General features: G+C 26.8%; 1 protein-coding gene across 5 annotated transcripts in view; it reads right to left on the reverse strand.

Moving 5' to 3' along the window:
• LOC136082050 (TNF receptor-associated factor 6-like) overlaps positions 1-13,226 on the reverse strand; it is an 84,811-nt gene that overhangs the window by 5,956 nt on the left and 65,629 nt on the right. Inside the window, exon 9 of one of the 5 annotated variants that reach the window (XM_065800629.1) lies at positions 9,448-9,536. The exons of the other annotated variants lie outside the window; for them this stretch is intronic. Within the exon in view, the coding sequence (XP_065656701.1) occupies positions 9,448-9,536 (89 nt within the window). The remainder of the gene's footprint in view (positions 1-9,447; positions 9,537-13,226) is intronic. 5 annotated transcript variants of the gene reach the window in all.

The following is a 13,226-nucleotide window of genomic DNA, read 5'->3' on the forward strand; positions in this document are numbered from 1 at the left end:
TTATGGCAAGAACTTGGTCTAAAAAGATGTTGTCCGATGTTAAACTCCATTATTTTAAGTTCACTAAATCTAATAACTTATTTCAAAATTTAGACTCTAGAGACTATCGGAAAATCTTCAACAGCGTCTTTAATAAGGGTAGGTTTAACATTCAATCTCTTATTTATGAAGCTGACCTTATAACCGCTACCAAGGTTAAGGCAGAATTATTTGAAAAAAATTTTTCTTCAAATTTGACTCTTGAATCTTATATCCGTTCCCTTTCGTTCCAATTAAAAAAGTTAACCCATTGTCTGATATTCAAATAACTGCAACATCTGATGCTAAAGTCATATTTCAATAAAACTCTTCTACAGCCTATAATCCAAACAACATTCCTGTTATAGTCTTACAAAACCTTTCTCCAGAACTCTCTTTAGTTCTCTCTAAACTATTTATTAATTTCTTAACTCATTCATGTTTTTCTTCCTGGAATATGGCATCTGTTGTTCCAATTTTTAAAAACTCCGGTTAACATTCTGACCTCTCTAATTTTTGTCTGATAAGTTTTCTTTCTGTTATTAGGAAATTCTCAGAGTCTTCAATAAAAAAATTTCTCACATTCCATCTTGAGTCAAATAACATACTGTTAGATAATCTATACGGCTTTCAACCCTCTCGCTCTTCGGACAACTTGGTAACTGTTGTGACTGAAAGATTTTTTTGTGCATTAGATGGAGGCAGAAAGGGTAGAACTATTGATCTTGATATATCTTAGGCTTTCTACAAAGTTTCGCATACTGGTCTTTTTCATATGCTTGTTTTGATTTGATAATCCTAAAAACTTTTCTAGATATGGTGTATTTGGGAAAGTTTTTAAGATTATTAAACCATTCTTTTCTAACCGCTTTATCAAAGTCATCTTTGAAGACTAAGACACTTCTTCATTTCCAGACAACCTTACATCTAATGTAGCTCTTATTGTTAACTGAGGTATTAACTGCAAACAACTGTTATAATAATGTTGACACTTTATATTAATGAATATCTACTCAATAAATACTCTTCTTTACGTTTTCTTAAAATATCTTGCACTATTAACCTTAATAATGCAAGATATTTCATGAAAACGATATATTCAATTGAATGATAAATTACCATCCACTAAGGTAGCTTCTCTTTATCGAGCTTGCCATTTACTTACACCTAAATCTAATCGTTACCACTACAAATCTCTCATTTATCCCTGTATGGAATAATGTTATCTTATTTTGGCTGGTTCTTCTATTAATGCCCATTAGACTTCTATCAATGCCCTAGACAAGTTCCAAAAAGGAATTCTAATCATAGTTGGACTTTATCTGCCAAGCATGAGTCTCTTCCTATCGCCGCAAAGTTGGGGATTTTTTCTTTTCTACAAATACTATCAAAGAACTTTGATTTACTCTTCAAAAACCCGCTTGGATTTTTGAACCAACGTAACACATATAAATTACCCAAAAAAAAAAAAATGTATAAAAATAGTATAACTTATAGAGGAAAACCATTAAAATCAATTCAGTTTCAAACAAAAAATTATGTTTCAAATCTTATCGAGTATTTTTTATATATAATTATTGTTTTGGTTTACAAATAGGTTTTTTAAACATTATATCTTCTTATACGACTGTTTGCATTTTTAAATATTGTATGTAATCTTTATACATTATATGTTAAACATAGTATTATACAGTGGCGTAAAAAGGTCGTGAAAGTAAGGGGAAGGGGGGTTAAAAACGTGTTTAAAAGCAAAAAGTTCCTTAATTTCGCATGATACAGCCGCATATAAAAAAAAGATCTATTTATTTATTTATTGTTCATACGCAACGTGATAAGTGATCTTTTTAACGTGATTAGTGATCTTTTGCCAGCACACGTTCATTTAAAAAATAGTTAGTATGCGAAAGTATCTTAAACAGTTTTATGGATATACTTTTCCATGGTGATGTTTAATTGTGATTGTCATTTTCTAGTCATTGCAGTCTGGAAAATGATAATTCCACTGTTGCCTTCATAAATGTTGGGGGAGGGGTGGAAGGGGGCTGAATGCAGTGCTTGCCACCTCCCCGTTTGCATATTTTGAAACCCTATACAGGCTCAGAATAGACAGAAAAATGAGAAATCTAATTCGCTGATTTTGAAAGAGAGGCAAGTGCGATTTTGTTGAAAAATATAATTAAAATCAAAATAAACAGATTTTTGAAACAAATTTCAAAGTAATGATATACTAAGTTTATCAATACAAGTCATGTGTTACTATCAACACAGGAAATTCATTTTATTTTAGTACTCTTCAAAGTATTTAAAATGTATCAAAATCTATCTATTGTTAATTTTAAGAAATGAAAAAAAAGAGTGTTAAAGTAAATTTGAAAAAGTTTACAAATATGTTTCTCTTAAAATATGCTCTTGGCCTTAAAGCATTCTCAAATACATAGTTAAGTATGTTGTACGAGACTAATAGTAAAGCAGTTTTGCATACAAAGTTTATATGCAGTTTTACGTGACTACTGGTGAAGAACTTTATTTATAAACTGATTTACATATTTATTATAAAGAGTTGAAAATTAGAGTTTTTTATAAAAGAAAATTTGTACTAATTGCAAAACTAGCTTACATGTTCCATGTCAATATATGGGCTCTGAGGAGATTTTGTTTTCATACTTTGTTTCAACCATAGTTTGGAGGAGGCTGATATATTTTTTTATTACGTAACTTTAATAAAACATTGTGTTAAACCATTAAAAACTTTTTTAAATTTAAAATTTTTTTGGCAGGCTACATTAAGTTATAAAATATGTAAAAATATAACAGAAGAAGTGATAAAATGATGTAATGAAATTTAAAAAGATGAAAAAGAAGTGATGAAATTTAACAGAAGAAGTAATATTTATGTTTGTCTACAGAACTGTAATTTTTGTACAGTTACATATAAACACTGAGATTAAAAGCAAGAAAAAGTATTGAAGTCAAATAAGTTAACCAAATAAAAGTGGATTATGGCATAAATAAATGTGGATTATGGCAAATGATTGTGGCATTTTTTGTATTGTATAAATTGAAAAAAAATGATTTAAAAAACTAAACTAAGTGGTTAAACATATTAATGAAAAAAGAAGTAATAAAAAAAAAGAAAAGAAAATTATCAGAAAAAAGATCAAAATAAGTTGTCATGCTATGAATATTTTTGCTATTATAAAATGTGTTTTGTATGTATAAACTCTTGTAATATTTCACTTAAATTTGCATGTGTGCAATTTTGCAAGATTTCTAAATGTGTTTCTCATCAAATATAATGTCCGTAAATATATATAATATATTTATACATTTATATATAGATATAAATATATATATATATATATATATATATATATATATATATATATATATATATATATATATATATATATATAAATATATATATATATAAAAATATATATATATATATATATATATATATATATATATATAAATACCTCTTAAAAAATTATAAAATCAAATGACCAAATTAAAATATCCCCATTTCAAAGAAAATTATTTAATAATTACTGTCTGTAACTTCCCGTAAACAAAAAAAATATAGTAATTAAAATTTTTTTTTATAATAATTTATAACTTCATGTAAAATATTTCTTTCTATTAATTAAATTTTTTTTGAGATTTAGTAGCTCTTCCTGATGATCCAGCAATGGTTAAACTTAAAGTAGAAGATAAAAGTTAGATAAGTGTTTTTTACAAATTTGTTATTGCTCTGTTCTTTAAGAACATTGAGCACTCTATATATATATATATTTATATATATATATATATATATATATATATATATTATATATATATATATATATATATATATATATATATATATATATATATATATATATATATATATATATATACATATTTATATATATATATATATATATATATATATATATATATATATATATATATATATATATATGTATATATACAGTGGTGGCTCAAAAAATTAGAGCCACCTAACATTTTTACAAATTTTCATATTCTGAAACTGATTTTCCCTATATTTTGTAATGAGTTAAATTTACAACTATTTACTTTGGGAATATAGGATATAAATAATAGTAAATGACAAAAATATAGAAGTGTAACGTATATTTAGGAAAAATAAATAAGATATACAAAATATTGTACACAAAATCACTAATGCTTAGTGTATTAACCTTTTGCAGCAATTACGGCTTCAACTCTTCTGGTCATACTTTTGATGAGGTTTTGAAAAATTTTTTTATTTCTTCGCTGTGGTGCCAAACATTTATTAATTTTTCAATCAAATCTCTTTTATTTTTTATAAGATTTTTACTTATATCCCTCTTTAACAATTCCCATAAGTTTTCTATGGGATTTTGGTCGGGCGAGTTTCCTGGCCAGGGTAATACATGGATTTTTTCAGTTTCTAAAAACTTTGTTACAGTTTTTGCCTTATGGCATGGAGCAGAGTCGTGCTGGAGGGTAAAGTTCCCATTCGGATACCACTCCATCGCTTGAGGAATCATTCTTTCTTTCAAGACTTGGATGTACTGGTCCTGCCGCATTGTATTTTTTACAATGTATAACCTTCCATTACCCTGGCTACTAATGACTGATCAGACCATAATTTTTAGCGGGTGCTTCACCCTCTCCACAAGACAATCTTCATTGAACATTGCACCTGTCCTTCTTCGGACGAAATTAGTTTTATCCATTAGAATTTCCAATGTGGATTCATCTGAGAAGCAAACCTAAAATTTTCAAAATTGGGTTAACATTTTTGATAAAATACTTATATTCTTTTTTTTTAATATGGTATTCGTTTAAATTTTAATGTGTTTATGAAGAGAAACTGAGTACTTACTCTTTCCCAATCATCAGTGGTAAAATGGCGATGATTTTTTAGCCCATTGGAGACGTTTATCCTTCATTGCCTGGGTGAGCCTTGGTTTTTTGGCTGGTCTACAGGCCTTAAACCCCTGCTCCGCCATTCTTCTACGAAGGGATATTGTTATACCTTCATTGTTTATGATTTCCTTAAGCACTTTTTTCGATTTTCTCCTATTTTCCATCACAATATCCCTTATTTTTCTTTCAGTGCGAGGCGTTGTAAATCAATTTCGTCCACAATTTTTTCTTTTATTCAATTTTAGTGATTGATTATTGTCTAGTTTTCTTTTAATCCTTTCGACTGTTGCTCTGGAAACATTCACACACTTGGCAATTTGCCTGTTGGAATGATTTCCACTCTACAAATATTCTTGAAATAGCCCTAGTTTTGTGGGAGAAATATCTTTCTCTTTGCCCATACCTTAAAAACACCAATTATTTTAAAAAATAGCAAAATTTACCTAAATATGATAAAAAAGTTGTAAAATAATGATAACGTACTTGTAAATAGAATATATAATAAGTGTTGAATAGTAAAATAAACAAATTTTGGTGTAAAAATATAAAATCAACAAATAGAAACCGCCAGAAACACAACTATTGCCCAGTACAACACGTGCTAAAATGTGACATCTTCTGCAATAATGCAACTAACTTCACTCTAAACCGCTCAATAGTGATGTCATTGTAAAAATATGTTCAAAACAATGTAATTAACAATGCGAAATGACAAAAACTGGACATCCGTATGTATTTTAATTAATTTCACAGTCGAAACTCAAATATTGTCTAAATTTCGAGGTGGCTCTAATTTTTTGAGCCACCACTGTATATATATATATATATATATATATATATATATATATATATATATATATATATATATATATATATATATATATATATATATATATATATATATATATATATATTTATATATATATATAATATACGCATATGTATATATATATATATATGAATATATATTTAGTGACTTAGAAAGGTTAAGTTAGGATGGGGCTGGGGGGCTGAAGCAGAAATCAAGGGGACCAAACGCAGCTAAAATTTAGGTAGAAAAAACTGACAATTTGAGTTAGTTTCGACAGGGTTAGGGTTATGGTTAAGGTTTGGTTTCCCTCCGCAACATATCTCTATGCCAGTGTTTATATACTTTTATATTTATCAAGTACCGACTTTGGTTTACTTCCGACATTCGGTAGTTTATTGTATTTGGCTTAGCAGGTTTACTTTTTATAGTTCCATTATATTTATAGTTCCATTACAAATTTTGATTGAACTTTAATGTTGTATGGCTGTTGTCAGTTCTTAATGAATCTTGTTATTAATTTATCACTACTTTTCAGACTAGCTAGAGCTCTAAAACTTTCAGCGCTTGTATAGTGCTGATGTTAAAATTGTTTTCAGGGGCAATGACCCGGATAAGGGTCGTGTTGTACGTACCCGCTTTTTTACACAAAGTTGTTACAAAATCTTGCAACTAATTTTTTACCGCTCTCCAAAATAGCTAGAGTTTTACAACTTTTAGCAGTTGTATAGTCCCAATAGCATTGGGAAGTTGAAAATTAAAACATTTACCTGGGGCAACGATACAGGGCAACAAATGCCCTTCCCACCTTTCCACCCTGATCTATTTTTTTTTTTACAAAGGCAAACATTTTAGAAAAATTCATTCAAAAAGATGCCTTTAAAAACTTTTAAATTTACTTGCTGTTATTGAAGTAATGATAGCAAGAGCGTGTAGAACAGAACACCTCAAAAATAAAAAAATTTAAACTGACTAAACACAAAGTTATTCAAGTAAGAGCTATTTTTAGTCATTTTATTAAATAATTAAGTTTTAGTATTCATCACTTAAATTAGGACTTGATTTCAATAAAGGTAATGTTTCCCGATTACGCAATTGTGTTCATATGTTAACGTTGTTCAAGTTATTTTTGTCTTTTAATTCATATTCGTTAAATGACATAATAAAAAGTATATCTTATAAAAGTCTAGGCTTTTTTATAAAAGCTTAAAACTGAAACTTATTAACATCATTTAAAAAATTAGTATTTTAATTTCTTAGTTAATTATTCGTATTTGATTCATAAAACGTAATTAAATATATATTTATTAAGCCGCATGTCGTTAGCTTTTTTCCGTTAAGAACTGTTTCGTAAGTTGCGGTGCAAAAGAGTTTTGGTTCAAAAAATGTGGTTTTTTATCATTATTTCAGAAAATTAAACCTTAAAATAATCAAATGTTGCAATAGTGAAAATTAAATTTTTTGAAAACATTTTTGTTTATAAAATTTTTATTTTTTACAATTATATCTGCTTCGCCAACAAAATTTTTTTATAGACTTCAAAACATCGTTTAGCAAAAAAGCTCGTTTCGCAAGTGCGACTTCCGTAAGCTCAACTTTTGTATGTAGCAAAATAGTTTTATTTCGTAATTCAGTGTAGGATATGCTAAATTTTATAAGTAGCATTTGCGAAGTGAACATCAACGGGTTTTTTTGATTTGTAAAATTCGGTACGAAAAAAAAATTACTGATTCTTAATTATCCTTTCGAAAAATTTTTATTTTCTGGAATTGTACGAAATCTTTTGGTTAACAAGTCTAACTAGAATATATATGATTTTAATAATTGTAGCAATACGGAAACACGAAAAATTAGGTTAGAGAAATTCTGTAAAATTTATCTTAGTTAAGCTTAGAGTTAAATAATAATAATAATTAAATAAACAAGTTTTACTTATTGAAATTTAAATTCATTTTTAACAGTAAAAGCGAAGAGTTTTTAAAAATAAAGGTTACTTTATAAATTTTTAATCAAAGTATGCTATTTATCTATTTCAATCTGTTTCAATAAATAAAATCAATTAACAAAATTCATCAATTTATTTTATAGTAATATCTAAGTATAAATTATTACTTCTTTAGTTTAGGAAAAAGAAGCATTCGTTTACCTATGAAAGTGAAACTGATGATGATGATGAAATTGAAGACGATTTTTACGAAAACAGATGAATAGCGTAAGACAAATTAGATTTAAATATTCTAAATTGCTTATCTAAGATCGTGAGAATTTACTAACCCTTCAGAAAGAGTGCGGTGGGAATACTTTTAAATGTAAATAAATTTGTAAATCTATATTTAAACTTATTTTTTGTTATATATTTTCAGTAATAAAAGCATTTGTACAATGTCTTATTTTTTTATTTATAAAAGTTTTATCATTCTAGAAAATAGATTTATAGGACACATACCCCATTGATTGTTAAATATTTATTCATAAAAGCATATGTACTATTAAAAAACCAACACTACCTCAAGGGTAATACAATTAAGTTTATGCTCATCATTGTCTCAAAATGTCCTTGTTTCAAAACATTTACCACAATCCAGCATATCTGATCACCAGTATAATATAATACAACTAGATGTGTTGCGCAATCAATCAAAAAAAATCATGCAAACACAAACTCAGGTGCTAAAATCGAACAACTCGTGTAAGCTTGTTTTTAATCATGGTAAATTCCAAATTAATTAGTTAAAAAAGCAATGAATTATTACAAAATAACTGTAAGATTATAACTTATTATAACTAAATAAGACATTAACCTGAATTTTGAAATTGAGATTATATAGAATTTATATTATTTTGAAATTGAGAACTTTTTTTTTCATAGCTTTAAAACGTAAAAAATAATTATACTTTTTTTATATGTTTATAGTTATTTTTCTACCGCTTACAAAAAAATATTGAAGTAATGTCGGTGAGGAATAGTTTTACCGAGACCCGTACTTTGCGGGTCCGGACAGCTAGTTTTTAAATATTAAATATTATATCTTCTTTTTAAAAATTTTTATCATTCAGCTAAATTTGTTACTTTATTTATTTACCATATTTTACAGTTATTGTTATGATCTGTAGGTGCTCCAAGAAAAGATTAGGTTGGTATTTTGCCATCCATTTCTTCTTTGAGCCCCTGTTTTATATTTTTATATTTGTAATTAAATTTTATTTTGTGTGAAATGGAATTGTAGTTTAGGTAATAGTAAATTAAATATATATATATACATATATATATATATATATATATATATATATATATATATATATATATATATATATATATATATATATATATATATATATATATATATATATATATATATATACATAGTATATATATATATATATATATATATATATATATATATATATATATATATATATATATATATATATATATATACTATATATATATATATATATATATATATATATATATATATATATATATATATATATATATATATATATATATATATATATATATATATATATATATATATATATATATATATATATATATATAGTCAGACATTCTTGCAGGAATGTCTGACTAGTTTTTTATTTATAAAAGTTGTATCATTCTTGAGACCATATTTATTTGACACATACCCCATTGTTAAATATTTATTGATAATAAACCAAAAAAACACAAAATTTGGACATACAGCCTTATGGTTCTCGGCTGACGAGTTGTTTGCAGTAAATAATTCCTTTTTCTTGGAGTTAAAATTCGAAAGCCACTGCAATCCCCAAGCTATGACAGAAAAGGACTATATTAAATATTAACTGCTTGTTCTAAGCAACCAAAAAATTAGATTTTTTTGTCAAGCTTCGCGTATAAAGTTAAGCTTTCAGTAAATAGAGCTTTAACTGTCAGATTGTCAGGAATATTGTTATTGTAGATAAGAAACAAAACTGGACAAAATAAAAGATAAAACAAAGATAAATTTTTAAAGTTACTTGAAATCATAAAAAAAGTAACCCTTTGAGAATTTCGTACTGCTGTTACAAAAAAGTGGTTTAATAATCTTAAAATCTTTATATAATGAAACTAATACTACAAAGAAAACTAAGTTTTGTATAGTTAGAGAGATCAGAATATTTTCTGTAGTTTTTAAAAATTGGAAGCACATATTTAGCACTTATTAATAGTTTAGCGATACGTATTTATTCAGTGAGAATAAGTGGAGTGATTTAAATGTCTAATATTGGGCTTTTTAACTAGAATAACAGAAAGAGTATTATATTAGGTATTAGATTCAAGGGTCAAGTTAGGATAAAAGTTGTTTTCAAATAACTCTGTTTTTTCCGGGGAGAAATAATAAGACCAGACCTATAAATTAGAGATGGTATATTTGGCATACTTTAGTGATTGACTCCTTTAATGTATAATAAGTTAGTAAACTTAGAATAAGGGAGCTTCAAATGAAACAGGACATTTTTACATTAATTTGTTGGAATAAGGAAAAAGACATTTTAATAATAAAAATAATTACAATTTAATATAACAACTGCACAAAAAGGCAAAAAGCGTGGAGTAGAATGAGGGCTGATTTAAAACCAAAGAGATGAAATAAAAGCTTCCATACTTGCTTGGAGTGAGTAGGTTAGGTAAGAGGCACAATTATGCATAAATAGTGGAAATTTATGTGGATTTAAACATATATTTGCTTTTTGTTTCTTGTTAGCATATTTTTATAAATTTTAGTATTTATATGTTATCGTATTTGCCCAAAATAAAGATGATAGTTAGATGGATGTGTGGTATGGCTCTAACAAAACAAGAAAAAAAGCTGTAAAATTAGACAGTGATAATAAAAATCTTTTTATCAAACAGCGTTTGTTAGAGAAGTTTAAATTGTTTTGGGTATCATCATACGTGGAAGCAGCTTCACAAGAAGTAGGTAGTTGTAGAAGTAAGAAAACTTTGAAAGAGTGCATATGGTATAAACAAGCTTAAGCTTAGAAAAAAAAATGCTCGAGGTTTCTTTTTGGAGAAACAGCAAAAAAGAGGAAAACAAAATTATGACAATAGTGATTATAATGATGATGATGATGATTATGATGATTATCTCAAGTTTATCCCCGGTCATTTACTAAACAGAATAGATGATGACGTTGCATTGTTGCAGTGAGTAATTGCATTGTTTTGATTGTTCTAGTATCAGAACAATTTTGGACTCTTCTCGATCTCCCCAAAGTCTTTGCTGAGCAGCTAAGGAGTTCTAATTCAGTAGACTACTAGTTTTATAAACTTACTCTGAATTTTAAACATTTGTTTCTAAAACTATGGTTATAAGCTGTTTATTTATTTTTTTTTATTATTGTTTGTCAATATTTTTTTGTATAATACATGTGGTATTTAGTTTGTTGTTTTAGGTTTTACTGACTCTATATTTACACCCCAAACTTATGCAGCACTATCTGTAAATAATTTAAAACTTTTGCCTAATGTTAAAGTAAATAATTTCCTTATCAATCAGCAACAGTTGAAACTCCTCACTCATTAAATAATGCTAAGCGTCTTCTTTCCCTGAGTTCCTCCCAACACATTTCTGTAATTCCACAAAGAGCAAAACGTCATTAGAACTATTTGCTGAACACCTGAAGAGTCTATGTTTTTTAAACCTTAGTTTAAGTTTTCTAAGGTCATATAGTTATCTTTAAGTTATTTGTAAGTTTTTTTATTCTTATATGAATAAAATGTATTTTATTTTTTTCGTTTGTCATTTGCAAGCCTATTTGATCTTAAAACTATGATTTCATCAAAAAACTTTTTATTTTTATTTTTGCATTAATACATTAACTTGCCATTGAAGTAACCTGCTCTAAAAAGTAAACAAAACTGTTAACACATTTTAAACTATTTATTAATATATATGCTAGTTTATATTGACTTAAACTAGATAAAGCGCATTGATGGAGTTCAATGACAAGAATTAAAGTACAAAGTTTTAAATTATTTAATTTATCTATAAACAATTTAACTAATAATTAGATAACCATCATCTGCGATGTACAATAGTGTAAGTTCTGCTATTGTGTGAGCATGTCGGAATATATGTTTCATAGTTATGAGAGGCAAATCATCAAAGTTATATGAAACTATTTAATTAATCATATCTCATTAAATTTTATTTATTAAATAAATGTTCTTCAAATATCATTAAAATTTTTTTTCATTGTTTGGTACATTTGATGTTTTAATATTATTTTTCTGACATACTGACAGCTTTGTTAAAAAAAATGTGATGGCACTAAAATTCTTGCCCCAAAAATATTTGCCCCCCTGCCCCTAATTTGAGAGCAACAAGTTGATGAAATATTTTTATTATTTTACTATAAAAATTAAAATTTATCGATGAATATAAGTCTACTAAAAAGTTGTACAAAAAAAATATTACCAACCCTCTAAAAAATGAAGCATTGATTGGATGTCGATCAACGTTGATTTTGTGTTTATATTCGCGATCAACAGAGATCAACTGTAAACGGATGTTATTTCAACGGCAACTTTATCAACAACAAATCAATATTTACTTCTAAACACTTTATGTACATTGATTTACTGTTGACGTAGGAAAAAAAAAAATTCGTTGCGTCTTGAATCTTAGTGCCGTTTGCTTAAACGATTGGACGACTTACTACAAAGCTTATTAAAAAATAAATGAATATATAATACCTGCTACAAAAACCATTCATCTTTAGATTTCTTTTAATTTTCTAACTCAAGATTAGTGGAAAATAAGATAAAAATGCCAAAACGTGACAGAAGCGTATACATGAGAGGTTATATGAGAGAAAAAAGAGATTCAAAAAAAAGAATTAATAATTATCTTGAAGAGTGCAATATTGGACAAGAGAACTGTGAGTTTCTATCTTCAACCAATAAAAATTTTTCTGATGTATCTGAAGAGGTGTACAGTGATACAGTAATATCTTCAATCACCTCACCAAAAAATGAAATTGAAGATTATTTAAATAAGTCTGAAGCAAGTTATAGTGATGCTGATGATATTGCAGATACAGATAGTTTGTACAGAAATATTGATCCTCAAACTTCAACAAAAGATTTTTTATATGAGTGGTCATTAAAATATGACATAAAAGATGATGCTTTAAATGCACTTTTAAATCACTTTAGCAAATTTACTCCATATTTACCAAGATGCAGACAGACATTACAAAAATCTCTTCAAAAAGTTGATGTTGTTTGTGTTAGTGGAGGTGATTATATATATCTTGGTGTTAAGAATGCTATTGAGTATTTTATGTCTGTATCAATTAAAACTGTGGTAAAGCTTGATATAATTGTAAACATTGATGGTGCACCTATATACAATAGTAAAAAGACTTCAATTTGGCCTATATTAATTACAATTAATAGGAAAGGACCATATGCTGTTGCAATTTGGTATGGTCAGGGAAAACCAACATCTTTAGA

The sequence above is a fragment of the Hydra vulgaris genome, chromosome 06 (assembly GCF_038396675.1).
Source record: "Hydra vulgaris chromosome 06, alternate assembly HydraT2T_AEP".
NCBI classification, from domain to species: Eukaryota; Metazoa; Cnidaria; class Hydrozoa; order Anthoathecata; family Hydridae; genus Hydra; species Hydra vulgaris.